At 46.6% G+C, this 14,921-nt stretch overlaps 2 protein-coding genes across 2 annotated transcripts; both read right to left on the bottom strand.

The window, feature by feature from the left end:
- Positions 1-956: 956 nt before the first annotated feature.
- LOC109777135 (E3 ubiquitin-protein ligase SGR9, amyloplastic-like) lies at positions 957-1,694 on the bottom strand. Its single transcript, XM_020335787.1, has one exon. It carries the CDS (start codon positions 1,692-1,694, stop codon positions 957-959), a length of 738 nt encoding a protein of 245 aa, XP_020191376.1.
- A 1,218-nt stretch (positions 1,695-2,912) lies between these two features.
- Positions 2,913-4,865, bottom strand: LOC109777136 (putative FBD-associated F-box protein At5g56440). The gene is made up of 4 exons (XM_020335789.1): positions 3,852-4,865; positions 3,550-3,767; positions 3,440-3,458; positions 2,913-3,332 (listed from the first exon to the last, which is right to left on the bottom strand). Exons 1-4 carry the CDS (start codon positions 4,863-4,865, stop codon positions 2,913-2,915), a joined length of 1,671 nt encoding a protein of 556 aa, XP_020191378.1.
- Between the last annotated feature and the right edge of the window lie 10,056 nt (positions 4,866-14,921).

The raw sequence follows: 14,921 nt of genomic DNA, 5'->3' as shown, positions 1-14,921 counted from the left end.
ATTATAAAAATCATATTTTTCTCTTTAATGTGTGCAATTTCACTATTATATGTTTAATCTTGCGTATTATAAAAAACGCCATTTTTATATAATTTGTGAGCGAATTTTGTCATTATTTTAAAATTATTTTTCTTTAAGGGTAATACAAATGCCACTAATTCTTTCTTTCTTGGAAACTTCATTTTTTTGTTTAGTATACTAGTGTAGGGGAATGAGAAAGCTAGAGGAAGTAAAAGTCTTTTATGTTATCTGCACACAGTTGCATAATATTACTTTTCTTTTAAATTTTTGTTTGTCTAATTTAGGGTTAATTCACTCCCATGATTCATTTTTCCTTAGAAAGAAATTTGTTATTTGCTTTTTCTTCTGTTCAAATTGTCATGTGCTAGCTCCAATGATGTGAAGAAACATTACTCAAAATCTTTGCCTAAAATATTAGCTCCACTGCCATGTACAAGTGAATTAGAACGTAGAATTTAAGTAAAATATTAGCTCTCCCTGTAACGTTTTGGATCTATCACCCTGTACGTCTAGTATTATTGATGAAAAAGTGTGACTGAAACAGCTTATTTTGAGGCAACTTACAAGGGAGTAGAGCTTCCTCCGGCTATTTTTTTCATTAAATGTAAGCCAACAGAAGTCACATTACAGGTTCCTTCCAGCAACATGAAGCTATGCTACCTATCACAGACCACAAGACAGCCGCATTTCGGTAGCCGGTGAAAACGAAAAAACCCATACACGGGATTTTTATCTCATCACTGATCTGGGAATTTAGACTTCCATCGAGTGCCTGACTGCTGATCCACGGGGTCTTTGATCCGGCTCGAACCAATTCGTTTGTGAGTAGCAAGCGTTGGCGCAATTCGGAGGCGACTATTCAACTATTATACTCCCTCCGTAAACTAATATAAAAGCGTTTAGATCAGTACTTTAGTTATCTAAACATTTTTATATTAGTTTATGGAGGGAGTATCAACTCGAGCCTCTTGGCCTGGAAACTTGCCCTTTGGGGTTTTGGTGGCCGCGACGAGGTACGTGATCATATCGCGGCGGCACATCGGGCACGTCGACTGCCGGTGGAACCATGGCAGGAGGCACCGGGCGTGGAAGTCGTGCGAGCACGGCAACATCAGGGCGTCGGGACCGTCGACCTCGTGCGCCGCCAGATTCTCCATGCACACGCAGCACTCCGAGGTACCCGCATTGACTCCTCGGGCCGCCGCCATGAACCGGCAGTGCGCCGCCGTGACCTGCTTGCACGCGAGGAGCAGCGCCTTAGGCTCGCTGTACACGGCGTTCACACGGACGGTCACCAACACGTCGACGGTGCCGTAGGGCGGGGCGACGCCCATGTTTTGGTCGGTCGCGTCTCGGTACCCGCCCACTATAGAGGTGGCCAGACGGTGTGGCAGGAACTCGTCCCAGTTGTCGACGGCGAGGTCGAACTCGCCGACGACCGGCGTCTGGGCGAGCATCTGGTGGATGATCTCGATGCAGGTCCGGTAGCTCCGGAAGAAGGCGTCGGGATCGTAGAGGTAGAACACTTTGTCGAACGGCCGGGGCGGGTCCTTGTGCACGAGCTTTGGTACGGTGCTGGAGCTCCCCACCGCGCGCAGCAGGTAATTTACGATCAGGTTGCCGTGCAGGCGCATGCAGGCGCACTGGCCGAGCAGGGCTGTCCTTTCACCCATGGTCCATCCACCCGTACTTTTATTTTGATTCCAAAATTCATAACACTTTTTTTTACTTTTGAACTGATGATCCGATTTACAATCCGTTTGCAGATTCGTGTTCATGGCATTTAAATCTTTAAAACAAGATCAAACTTGGACACATTTTGAACAAGTTTAAATTCAAATTTTGATATCATAATGGAACTTATATGAAATATGAGATGATACGATGATGAAGCCGGAGTGAATCAATAATGAAAACATGCAAAAGGGAACTCAATAAACCATAATGAAATTCTATATCAAATCTGAGATGAAATGTTGTTGAGTTGTGGAATGAAACAAACAACAGAAACATGCAAAAGGGAATGTATAAAAACAATGAAAACATGTAAAATTATGATGACATAGAAGTGATATCGTATAGAAAATGTGTGAAAAGAACACATTTAGAGCCCAACCCAACCATGAAAGATAATTTAACAAAACGATATGAAAACTCTAAAAATAGAAACTATGGGTTTTGTTTCTCCAGTGGGTACGTTTTAATATAGGCACTAGAAACTATGGAGGAGCTGGACACTAGTGGGTATGTTTTAATATAGGCACTAGAAACTATGGAGGAGCTGGACACTAGTCGTGCGAGACAAGCGTCCAGCTCCTCCAGTGTCCAGTTTACGCTCCACGACCATTGCAAGGTTTCTACCAGAGTCCTCCCAACCGATGAAAATTGAAGGTACAAATCTTGGACTGAAATTTTGATTTCTTACACTCTGAAGAATGAGCATGGCTGAGGTTCAGTAAACATTTAGAATCCCTAGCACAGTGAGTGAATGATGATGAAGAACCAATCAAACAAAAGAATTGCACATTTGCTAGCATTAAAGAATGTCTAACCGATGCTCTGTTGCTCCAATGTGTCTTTTATGTCAGACTTTCCTGTTAGATGTGTATGTTCAGAGTTGAGACATAGAAACTTGACAAATCAACAACAATATTAATTAACCTGTCAGAGTTGAGACATATATTAATATTAGCCTTTCATCACTCCTTTGCACATCTACTCACAAAAATGACAGGAAACAACATAAATCAGAAACAACATCTTGTCTAATTCGAACTGTTACCCCCACATAAGAGTTGACTTGGCATAAAACATCATCATCATGCAGAAATTCAGGTCTGAATAGTAACAGTAGTCTTGCATTCAAGAGGCAAGATGCAGGGTGCTACTAATCAACTTACAGAGATCCTTTCTGCCTTATAGTAGTACTTGAGGTCAAAAGGGTCAGGAAACCCAAAATCAGAAGCTAGTTCGTGAGAGTAAGCTGGACCGGACCCCTCACCGACTGGACTCTTGAAGAGCTGCAGTTTGCAACCTTTGCTCGACCATTTTGCACTGATCAGAGGCTTCAGTTTGTCATTCACATAACCCGACCCCGAAGTGAAACATTCGCTGGCTACCACAACAACCATCTGCTCCAGCACCCGCCCTCTCTCCGCAAGGAACTTGAGGAAAACAACCTCGCTTCTCGACCCTCGGAACTCATAGAAAAACACCTTCTTCATGCTCTGCGCAACACATTTGATGGGGGCGCCCTCCTGCCAGAACTTGATGTTCACCTTGCCAGTGGGCTCTTCAGATATGGTGGGTGACTGCAGATGAAATCGCCGCATACATAGTTCAGGACATATCATGCAGCAGCAGGCCATCAATCACATAATTGACCTCAGGAGCAGATGCTAGATATATAGACACTAACTAGTATTGCTAAATCGCCACTGCAGAAAGTTTATCTAGTATTGCAAAATCATAAAACCAATTTTACCTGAACATGGAGCGTCTCCAGGTTAGGAAAGCATCTGAGGAAACCAGGCACTTTCTTGCTTGACAGCATTGCGGATACCGAACTGCACCTCTATGGCCAAAATCTGGACACTAGGGACAATGCTCTCCTTTGTTCCAGCCTGCAATGCAACCAAGGACAGATAAACAGCTAATTGGGATGATAGATTGGGAGTATTATTAATTGACACAGCACAGCTACACATGCAAATCAAATTAGGGATAATGCTCTCCTTGTTCCCAGCCTGCAAATGCACATATATTCACATCAAATCTAATTCAGACCATATATTGGCATAGCAGGTATACACTACAAGCGAGCTGCATACCACGATAACCGTGTTGCTAATCCCCAACTCTTGCTCTCCTGGCTGAAGATATCCCAGCACACGCAGGTTAGGTGCATGCCCAATCTTGATCCTGGAAGAGCAGTTCATGGGGGAGAGGCTGGTGGCAGTGAGCTCGCTCTCAAGAAAAGTTGTACACTGGAAGAGCCTCTCCAGGCGAGGGGCATCGACCACGTCGATGTCTTTCAAGTGGGTATAGTCCAGCTGAACGCACCGCAGGCTCTGGCTGACGAGGCGGAGGCGCACTCCGGTCTGGCTCGCCATGATGACGAGGAATTCCAGGACGGGGCTTCTTTCAAGCATGAATGCCAGATCGCAGTCCTCCATGACAGTCATGCATAGTCCGAGCTCACGGAGTTTGGGGAAGCCTGCGCCGCGCGGCACGGCGGCCATGTCCGGGAGCCTCCAGACGCCGAGGTAGAGGCGGGTGAGGGAGGCGCCGCAGCTGAAGATGGTGGCGGGGAGGCGCAGGTCTAGCGGCCAAGGGCGGTTAACAAAGATGAGCTCCTCGACCCCCTTGGCGGCGAGGACGTCCAGCCAGCGGGTCATCTCGCCCCGGTGCTCGTCCATGGTGGTGCAGGTGAGGTGGACGCAGCGGAAGGGGCCCGGGTGCGCCGCGAGGATGCGGGACACCGCAGCGGTGACGGCGCGGTGAGAGGGAGCGCCGATGGTGAACGGATCGGCGGCGCCGCCGTCCGGAAGCAGGTGGCTGTCGACAAGAGCGAGGGGCGCCGAGCGACAGAGTGGGCGCCAGCGCGAGGAGAGGGCGGCGGTGCGCGCGGCGTCCTTGGCGGGGAGGCGGGAGATGACGTCGCGGAGGACCACGTCGGGCAGGCGGCTGATGCGGTCGACGCCGTTGTGGACCCACCACGCGCCGGCGAGCGAGAGGGTGGGGGTGGGGGAGACGGGCGCTTCTGGGAGGTAGTCGTACGCGACATAGAGGAAGAGCTTTATGCCGAGGTCCAGCATCTCGGGGTCCTCGCCGTCGCGCTCCATCCTGGCGAGCATACGGCTCCTGGAGGTACCGATGATGAACTGCGGGTCCCCGCCGGTGGGGTGACGGCGAGGATTTTGGTCTTGCGGGGTAGCGAAGGATGATTGAGGAATGGAGGCGAGGGTTTCGTTGTATTGGGCCAAACGTCCGAATCAGGTCTCTGCTGGGCCCATGAGACAGCTTCTCTTCAATTCCAACGTGGCAATTGCCACATTCCAAATACACCATGCGCTTGCATTTACACTATAGCTCCTTTTTTTCCTAAAAAAATGCAGTGTAGTCCACAGACAAAGATGTAGGAGCCGGCCATCCAACTGCACCCCTAAATGTCCAACGAGGTCCAGTCAATTTGAATTTCAAATACATGGCGCCCGATCACAACCAAAAATAAGCCGATGTTTATAGTTTTTACATGCCCGGTCACAAAAGTATCTCAGTTTGGCGGATTTTTTTGTCATGCTGGACCGGTCATCCGAGCATCCACGCTCACTTAGTCGCCGGCTCCTCCTTGCCATCCACCTCCGTCTCAGCCCCCTCCTTCTTCATTCAAGCACTTAACATACTGAGACGGATGGCTTTGCACGATCATCCTTGCATCGTCATTCAACTCCTCCATCTTCAAGGTCAACATCCTTTTTTTCAAGGTCAACACCTTTGAATGTTTGTGAAGCGGCCGTGATCTCAACCTTCTTCTCTTCAAGCCTGGTTTTCTTCTCTTTGAGTTTGAGCTTCTTGTCGGCCACCGCCATCAAGATGTTAAGCCTCTAGGCCAGGACGGCGTGTACATAGACGATGATGACGCGGTGCCCCGCGTCCCCGTCCACCCCCTACACCACGCCCGCCGCAACCCTTCATTTTGAGCGGAGCCTCCTTTGCCTTCTGTTTGAGGCGGTGTGCTTGTCGTGCCGCCGAGTTTATCTTTCGGGCGGCCGCCTTTGCCGGATCCTCCACCTCCGCAGTCTCTGACAACTTTTCGTACAAGTCAATGCGGCGACGATGGTGAAAAAGGCCAGGGATTAGGGTCGAGAGCGGCAGGATGGTATCGGAGAGGGTTGAGAATGGGGGGGGGTACCGAAACGGTGCGTCCAACTCCAAATGCACGAGCTTTGCCTCTGGTTTGGGTGGACCATGGGTGTAGGGGTCGTACGTGGAGGGTGCCTGTATTCCCGCAAAGTCCCCTGGTTTTCTTTTTGGTTTGCGGGAAAACAGACACCCGGACTGGTCCACAGACAAAGGTGGGACACCATTAAATGGCTTGTGGCGTCCGGACAGCTCGGTCTGAACACTTGGGTTTGAAGGTCTGTGTTGAAGATGCCCTAATTGCCATGGAATTGGTATTAGATGGTCTAGGGTGTGTGTGAATTTGTTGTTTTGACAAGAGTCTCTTGAACATGATATGGTTGTTGGATCTCTCTAGAAAATCAGTGAAATCACCATGCCTGGCAATCTCACACTAGCACACATGTGCAATGCAGGTGAAAAAGAAAGGAATTGCAATTGACAACCATATTTTTTGGCCATCAAAATTTTTGTTTAAAAATGCATAGTAGTTAGTAACAATTTTCCATGTTGGATGCTAACACTACTAGAATCAGCCCCTATGCCGACGACCCAGGGCGTTGGCATAGCCCTGATTCCCATCGGGACAGGCCTATGCCGATGGCCCCCGTCGGCATAGGGCCGTCGGCAACATATGCGTCAGCGTACCCCCGGAGGCCGTCGGCATAGAAAGGCCGTCGACATAGATGATATCCCGATGTCCGTACATCTATGCCGACGGCCCGGGCTGTCTGCAACGTTCCTAGCCTAACGGTGGCTGTCGGCGCCGCCGTCAAGTGCTGCCCAACCAGGAGGCGCCACGTGGCAAGCCTATGCCGACGGCCTAGCCGTCGACATAGCTATGCCACGTGGCGCCTGCTACCTCTTGAGCACTGCGTTGGTTTTCCCTTGAAGAGGAAAGGGTGATGCAGCAAAGTAGCGTAAGTATTTCCCTCAGTTTTTGAGAACCAAGGTATCAATCCAGTAGGAGGCCACGCACGAGTCCCTCGCACCTACACAAACAAATAAATCCTCGCAACCAACGCGATAAGGGGTTGTCAATCCCTACACGGTCACTTACGAGAGTGAGCTCTGATAGATATGATAAGATAATTTTTTTGGTATTTTTATGATAAAGATGCAAAGTAAATAAAAGGCAATAAAAATAACTAAGTGTTGGAAGATTAATATGATGGAAAATAGACCCGGGGGCCATAGGTTTCACTAGTGGCTTCTCTCAAGAGCATAAGTATTACGGTGGGTGAACAAATTACTGTTGAGCAATTGACAGAATTGAGCATAGTTATGAGAATATCTAGGTATGATCATGTATATAGGCATCACGTCTGAGACAAGTAGACCGACTCCTGCCTGCATCTACTACTATTACTCCACACATCGACCGCTATCCAGCATGCATCTAGAGTATTAAGTTCATAAGAACAGAGTAACGCTTTAAGCAAGATGACATGATGTAGAGGGATAAACTCATGCAATATGATATAAACCCCATCTTGTTATCCTCGATGGCAATAATACAATACATGCTTTGCTGCCCCTACTGTCACTGGGAAAGGACACCGCAAGATTGAACCCAAAGCTAAGCACTTCTCCCATTGCAAGAAAGATCAATCTAGTAGGCCAAACAAAACTGATAATTCGAAGAGACTTGCCAAGATAACCAATCATACATAAAATAATTCAGAGAAGATTCAAATATTGTTCATAGATAAACTTGATCATAAACCCAAAATTCATCGGTCTCAACAAACACACCGGAAAAGAAGATTACATCGAATAGATCTCCACGAGAGAGGGGGAGAACATTGTATTGAGACCCAAAAAGAGAGAAGAAGCCATCTAGCTAATAACTATGGACCCAAAGGTCTGAGGTAAACTACTCACACATCATCGGAGAGGCTATGGTGTTGATGTAGAAGCCCTCCGTGATTGATGCCCCTTCCGGCGGAGCTCCGGAACAGGCCCCAAGATGGGATCTCACGGGTACAGAAGGTTGCGGCGGTGGAATTAGGTTTTTGGCTCCGTATTTGGTAGTTTGGGGGTACGTAGGTATATATAGGAGGAAGGAGTACGTCGGTGGAGCAACAGGGGGCCCACGAGGGTGGAGGGCGCGCCCTGGGGGGGTAGGCGAGCCCCCTACCTCGTGCCCTCCTGGTTGATGTCTTGACGTAGGGTCCAAGTCCTCTGGATCACGTTCGTTCCGAAAATCACGTTCCCGAAGGTTTCATTCCGTTTGGACTCCGTTTGATATTCTTTTTCTGCGAAACTCTGAAATAGGCAAAAAACAGCAATTCTGGGCTGGGCCTCCGGTTAATAGGTTAGTCCCAAAAATAATATAAAAGTGTATAATAAAGCCCAATAATGTCCAAAACAGAATATAATACACCATGGAACAATCAAAAATTATAGATACGTTGGAGACATATCAGCGCCTCCGGGCTGCTCCTGTAGCAGGGCTACGCCGATGGCTGAGCCGTCGGCATAGATGCCACGTGGCGGCTGCTGGGAGCTCACGCTAGCCCTATGCCGATGGCAAGGCCGTCGGAATAGTTTGTGTCTGTTTTTTTTTCTTTTTTCTGTTTTTTCCAGTTCAATTCAATTCAAAATATACATCACATATGAAAGATGCAAATAGACAAACTGATCACATATAAGTATCGTCCGGCACCATCACAGCAATATATGCATCATCACACAACATAAGGAGCATCACAAAGCATAAGCATCTCACAAACAACAATAGCATAACAAACATAAAGACCACAAGTGTATCATCACCACCAAGACCGCCACAAGTCACCCGAAAGCTTAAGCGCTAGGACGTCGAGCACTGCCAAGGTCGTCACTGCCAAGTCCGCCGAAGCCCAAGTCATCACTGCTAGCGGCAGCGCTACCGCCAAGACCGCCACCGCCATCGCCTCCGCCTCCGTGGATCGGAGTGATCGGGCTCCGTGACTCAGGAGTGGTGCCAAGACCAGCACCACCACCAACGGTAGATCCACCGGTTCCCTGGATGTTGAAAAGACATGTTAAGGGGATATATGACTGTGTTGAATAAACGATATGCTTTGGGTGAATAGCTTGGGGATGAACTAACCGGCGAGGGGCTAGAGTTCTGTGCCAGAAACTCCTCAAAGGTAAGCAGCACTGGTTGTGGTGGAGGAGATGGTGCTGGTTGCAATTGAGGAACCTTGCCGGCCGCCATTTCCTCAAGAGCGTGCTGCATCCTGCGATTGTTATGCTCATGGAATGCAAAAAGGCTCTCGTGCCACGCCATGGTCTCCTGGCGTGTGTACTCCATGTAGGCCTACGGTATGACATGATGGAACTCATAAAACTACTCAATGCGGAAAATAAAGTGAGCAATGAAGATAAGAGGGAAAATACTTACAGATTGCCGCTCCTAAAAGAGGGACTGTGACTGCGCACTGGTCATGGGCGTGCTCGTGCGCTGGCTCAGGGTCGGCTCGGTAGCTCAGAGCTGTGTGTAGGAGATAGAAGGAGTGATCACAGCATCCAGAACCGCCTCCCGACCGTGCTTCTTGGGCCCCATGCCCACCACCACCCTCTCGTCCAGATTCGCGCTAATGGGGTCAGATGTGCCAGGATGTGACCTCTGATACCCCTCGGAGTAGGCCTTCTTCTTCTGCGCGGTCTTGCCGTAGTACTTGGCCTCGCCAGGCTTGGGATTCTTCCGCGTATGGGCGATCTCCCACGCCTCCATGTGTGAGAGCGGCCGCTTCAGTTTCTCCTCCTGCACCACCAAACAGAGGTTAGTCATACATAAGAAAGTGACGGTAAATAGAAGAAGAAGATTGTTTAATGAGGTTAGTCATACATGAAGTGTCTTGTGGAGAAAGTGGTTCCGGTTTCCCTGAGCATGTACTCCCTCTTTCCCTCGGTTAGCCTTGTTTTTTATGCTCGTAGCCGCCCAGGCTCCATCCTTATCACACCACAGATCCACCAATGCAGCCCAGGACTCGTCTTTTCCATAACACAGATTTGGACACACCTACATAATGAAAGCATAATGGCATGTCAACACGAAACAGTGAAATGGACCACAAACATCGGAATGAAAAATCTTTTATACTTACCACCAAGTACTCGTGCCTCTCCAGGGTAACGCCCATCCTTCGCGCTTCATCCTTGGTCATCTTCACACCAAGAGCGTCGTGATAGTATGTCGAGATGGCCACCCAGCGCACCTCGTACTCAAACTGGCGGGCCTTCTTCTTGGCTTGGCGCAGCACGATCTGGTCGGTAGTGGCCTTGTGCTCCGGAAGAACTCGATAGTATTTCTACAATCATTCATGAAACAAGAAATAGAAGAAGCCATGAGTTAAATCATTCATGAAACCAGAATGGACTTGTGCTTCTGAAGAGAACTCACCCAGAAATTAGTGATCACGGCCTTGGCATGGGTCTCATGGTCCGCGTGGAGGGCCGCTTCCCAGTGGTCCCAGCTCGTGGCCAAAACCCGACGGTCCGGGTGCCTGACTGGATTCGGACAGTACAGCCCCAGCCAGTGTACCTTCAGCAAGACGGTGATGAGGCCGTTGGGAATACGGGCCCCTTTAGGATATATCCAGTTGCTGCAAAAGAATGAAATATTAGCATGTGACAAGCAAAATAAAGAACTACCGGAATGAGCATGTGATAAGCAAAAGAATGAAATTATTATAAAGTGCCACTTACTCTTTCCCCGTGGGCTCAATGAGCCACTTCTGCTCCTCGGTAGCAGGAATCTGTTTTGGTAGCTTCGCGTTACCACGCAGCCACCCCTTGTTGCCAACCCCCTCCCCGCCACCACCATCATCCCCGCCACCACCCTCCTCCTCGCCTGCCTCCTCCTCCTCCTCGTCCCCCTCCCCAACCTCCTCCTCCACCTCCTCCTCGGCCCCATCCCGAACCTCCTCCTCCTCCTCGTCCTACTCCTCCTCCTCCTCATCAGAGGGTACATCACTAGAGGAGGGCCTCGAAGACAACACCCCTAAGTCGGTGAGGTGCGCTCTTTCTGGCCGCGACCCCCTGTAGTGTTGGGGAACGCGGTAATTTCAAAAAATTCCCACGCACACGCAAGATCCATCTAGGTGATGCATAGCACCGAGAGGGGAGAGTGTTGTCCACGTACCCTTGATACGTCTCCGTCGTATCTACTTTTCCAAACATTTTTGCCCTTGTTTTGGACTCTAACTTGCATGATTTGAATGGAACTAACCTGGACTGACGCTGTTTTCAGCAGAATTGCCATGGTGTTATCTTTGTGCAGAAACTAAAGTTCTCGAAATGACCTGAAACTTCACGGAGATTATTTTTGGAAATAATAAAAAATACTCGCGAAAGAATCAAGGCCAGGGGGCCCACACCCTGTCCACGAGGGTGGGAGGCGCGCCTGCCCCCCTGGGCGCGCCCCCCTGCTTCGTGGGCCCCCTGGTGCTCCACCGACCTCAACTCCAACTCTATATATTCACGTTCGGGGAGAAAAAATTGGAGAGAAGGATTCATCGCGTTTTATGATACGGAGCCGCCGCCAAGCCCTAAACTCTCTCGGGAGGGCTGATTTGGAGTCCGTTCGGGGCTCCGGAGAGGGGAATCTGTCGCCGTCGTCATCATCAACCATCATCACCAATTTCATGATGCTCGCCGCCGTGCATGAGTAATTCCATCGTAGGCTTGCTGGACGGTGATGAGTTGGATGAGATTTATTATATAATCGAGTTAGTTTTGTTAGGGTTTGATCCCTAGTATCCACTATGTTCTGAGATTGATGTTGCTATGACTTTGCTATGCTTAATGCTTGTCACTAGGGCCCAAGTGCCATGATTTCAGATCTGAACCTATTATGTTTTCATGAATATATGTGAGTTCTTGATCCTATCTTGCAAGTCTATAGTCACCTACTATGTGTTATGATCCGGCAACCCCGAAGTGACAATAATCGGAACCACTCCCGATGATGACCGTAGTTTGAGGAGTTCATGTATTCACTATGTGTTAATGCTTTGGTCTGGTACTCTATTAAAAGGTGGCCTTAATATCCCTTAGTTCCAATAGGACCCCGCTGCCACGGGAGGGTAGGACAAAAGATGTCATGCAAGTTCTTTTCCATAAGCACGTATGACTATATTCGGAATAAATGCCTACATTACATTGATGAACTGGAGCAAGTTCTGTGTCACCCTATGTTATATCTGTTGCATGAATAATCACATCCGACATAATTCTCCATCACCGATCCAATGCCTACGAGCTTTTCACATATTGTTCTTTGCTTATTTACTTTTTCGTTGCCACTGTTACAATCACTACAAAACCCAAAAATATTACTTTTGCTACCGTTATCACTACTATCATACTACTTTGCTACTAAATACTTTGCTGCAGATATTAAGTTATCCAGGTGTGGTTGAATTGACAACTCAACTGCTAATACTTGAGAATATTCTTTGGCTCCCCTTGTGTCGAATCAATAAATTTGGGTTGAATACTCTACCCTCGAAAACTGTTGCGATCCCCTATACTTGTGGGTTATCAAGACTATTTTCTGGCGCCGTTGCCGGGGAGCATAGCTCTATTCTTTGAGTCACTTGGGATTTATATCTGCTGATCACTATGAAAAACTTGAAAGACGAGAAAACCAAGATTTATCCCTCAACTACGAGGGGAGGTAAGAAACTGCCATCTAGCTCTGCACTTGATTCACCTTCTGTTTTGAGTAAGCTTGCGACACCTAAACCTGCTTCTGCTATTAATTCCGATATGTCGCATGTTATTGATGATGCCACTTCTGCTATGCATGATACTTATGATGAAACTACTTCTATGCTTGATAATATTGTGCCACTAGGTGAATTTCTTGATGAACAACTTGCTAGGGCTAGAGAGAATGAAATTATTGAAACTGATAATATTGATGAAAGTGATGATGAAGATTCTCCCCCTAGATATGAATTGCCTGTTGTGCCTGAGGGTTATGTTATGGATGAAGAAACTGCTATAGACTTTCTTGCTTGCAATGATAGGAATTATCTTAAGAAATTATTAGCTAAGCTTAAAGAAAAAACTCTGAATGCTAGAATGAAATATGATCCTGCTTATGCTACTTCACCTATTTTTGTCACTGATAAGGATTATGAATTCTCGGATGATCCTGATATATTTACTTTGGTTGAATCTGATCTTTTTATGGCTATGAATCTGAAACTGTTGTGGCACATCTTACTAAATTAAATGATATAGCCACCCTGTTCACCAATGATGAGAAAACTCGCTACTATTATATCCTTAAAATATTTCTGTTCTCATTAAAGGGTGATGCTAAGATATGGTTTAATTCTCTTGATCCTGGTTGTGTGCGTAGCCCCCAGGATATGATTTATTACTTCTCTGCTAAATATTTTCCTGCTCATAAGAAACAAGCTGCTTTAAGGGATATATATAATTTTGTGCAAATTGAAGAAGAGAGTCTCCCACAAGCTTGGGGGAGGCTTCTCCAATTACCTAATGCTTTACCTGATCATCCTCTTAAGAAAAATGAAATACTTGATATCTTTTACAATGGACTAATCGATGCTTCTAGAGACCACCTGGATAGTTGTGCTGGTTGTGTTTTCAGGGAAAGAACAGTCGATCAAGCGAAAATTCTATTGAATAATATGTTGACCAATGAAAATAATTGGACACTTCCTGAACCAACCCCTAAGCCAACTCCGAAGAAAAGGGGTATTCTATTTCTCAGTCCTGAAGATATGCAAGAGGCAAAGAAATCTATGAAGGAAAAAGGTATTAAAGCTGAAGATGTTAAGAATTTACCTCCTGTTGATGAAATACATGGTCTTAATCTACCTCCTGTTGAATAAATACATGGTCTTGATAACCCGACACAGGTAGTAAAGGTAAATTCTCTCTATAGATATGATAAAGCTGAAATCCCTCCTACCAAGTTTGCTAGCCAATGTTTAGATGAGTTTGATAATTTTATGGTTAAGCAAGAAAACTTCAATGCTTATTTTGGTAGAGAATTAAAATGCAATGCTTATATGATTGAACACTTGAGTGATTATATGTCTAGAGTTAAAAGTGAACTTAAACTCATTAGTAAACATGCTTCTATGGTTACCACTCAAGTAGAACAAGTACTTAAAGCTCAAAATGATTTGCTCAATGAATTGAATAGTAAGAATAATGACTTTGGTGTTAGAGTTGCAACTAGAGGGGGTAAAGTGACTCAGGAACCTTTGTATCCTGAGGGCCACCCTAAGAGAATTGAGAAGGATTCTCAGAGAAATAATTTAGATGCACCTAGTCCTTCTAAAAATAAGAAAAAGAAAAATGACAGGACTTTGCATGCCACTAGTGAACCTGTTGTTGACACACCTGAGAATCCCAATGATATCTCTATTTCTGATGCTGAAACACAATCTGGTAATGAACATGAACCTAATGATAATGCTAATGATGATGTTCATGTTGATGCTCAACCTAGCAATGATAATGATGTAGAAATTGAACCTGCTGTTGATCTTGATAACCCACAATCAAAGAATCAACGTTATGATAAGAGAGACTTTGTTGCTAGGAAGCACGGTAAAGAAAGAGAGCCATGGGTTCAGAAACCCATGCCTTTTCCTCCTAAACCATCCAAGAAAAAGGATGATGAGGATTTTGAGCGCTTTGCTGAAATGATTAGACCTATCTTTTTGCGTATGCGTTTTACTGATATGCTCAAAATGAATCCTTATGCTAAGTATATGAAGGATATTGTCACAAATAAAAGAAAGATACCGGAAGCTGAAATTTCCACCATGCTTGCTAATTATACTTTCAAAGGTGGAATACCTAAGAAACTTGGAGATCCAGGAGTACCAACTATACCATCACTACTGGAATCAGCTAATTTGCCATCTGCCAGCTCTTTGCCGTCTGCTAGCTGACGGCAAAGAAGCTCTTTGCCATCAGCTACCCGAAAGCAGACGGCAAAGAAAAGGCTGACGGCA

This window comes from Aegilops tauschii, chromosome 3 (assembly GCF_002575655.3).
Source record: "Aegilops tauschii subsp. strangulata cultivar AL8/78 chromosome 3, Aet v6.0, whole genome shotgun sequence".
Classification (NCBI taxonomy): Eukaryota; Viridiplantae; Streptophyta; class Magnoliopsida; order Poales; family Poaceae; genus Aegilops; species Aegilops tauschii.
This window is presented reverse-complemented; position numbering and strand designations above follow the sequence as displayed.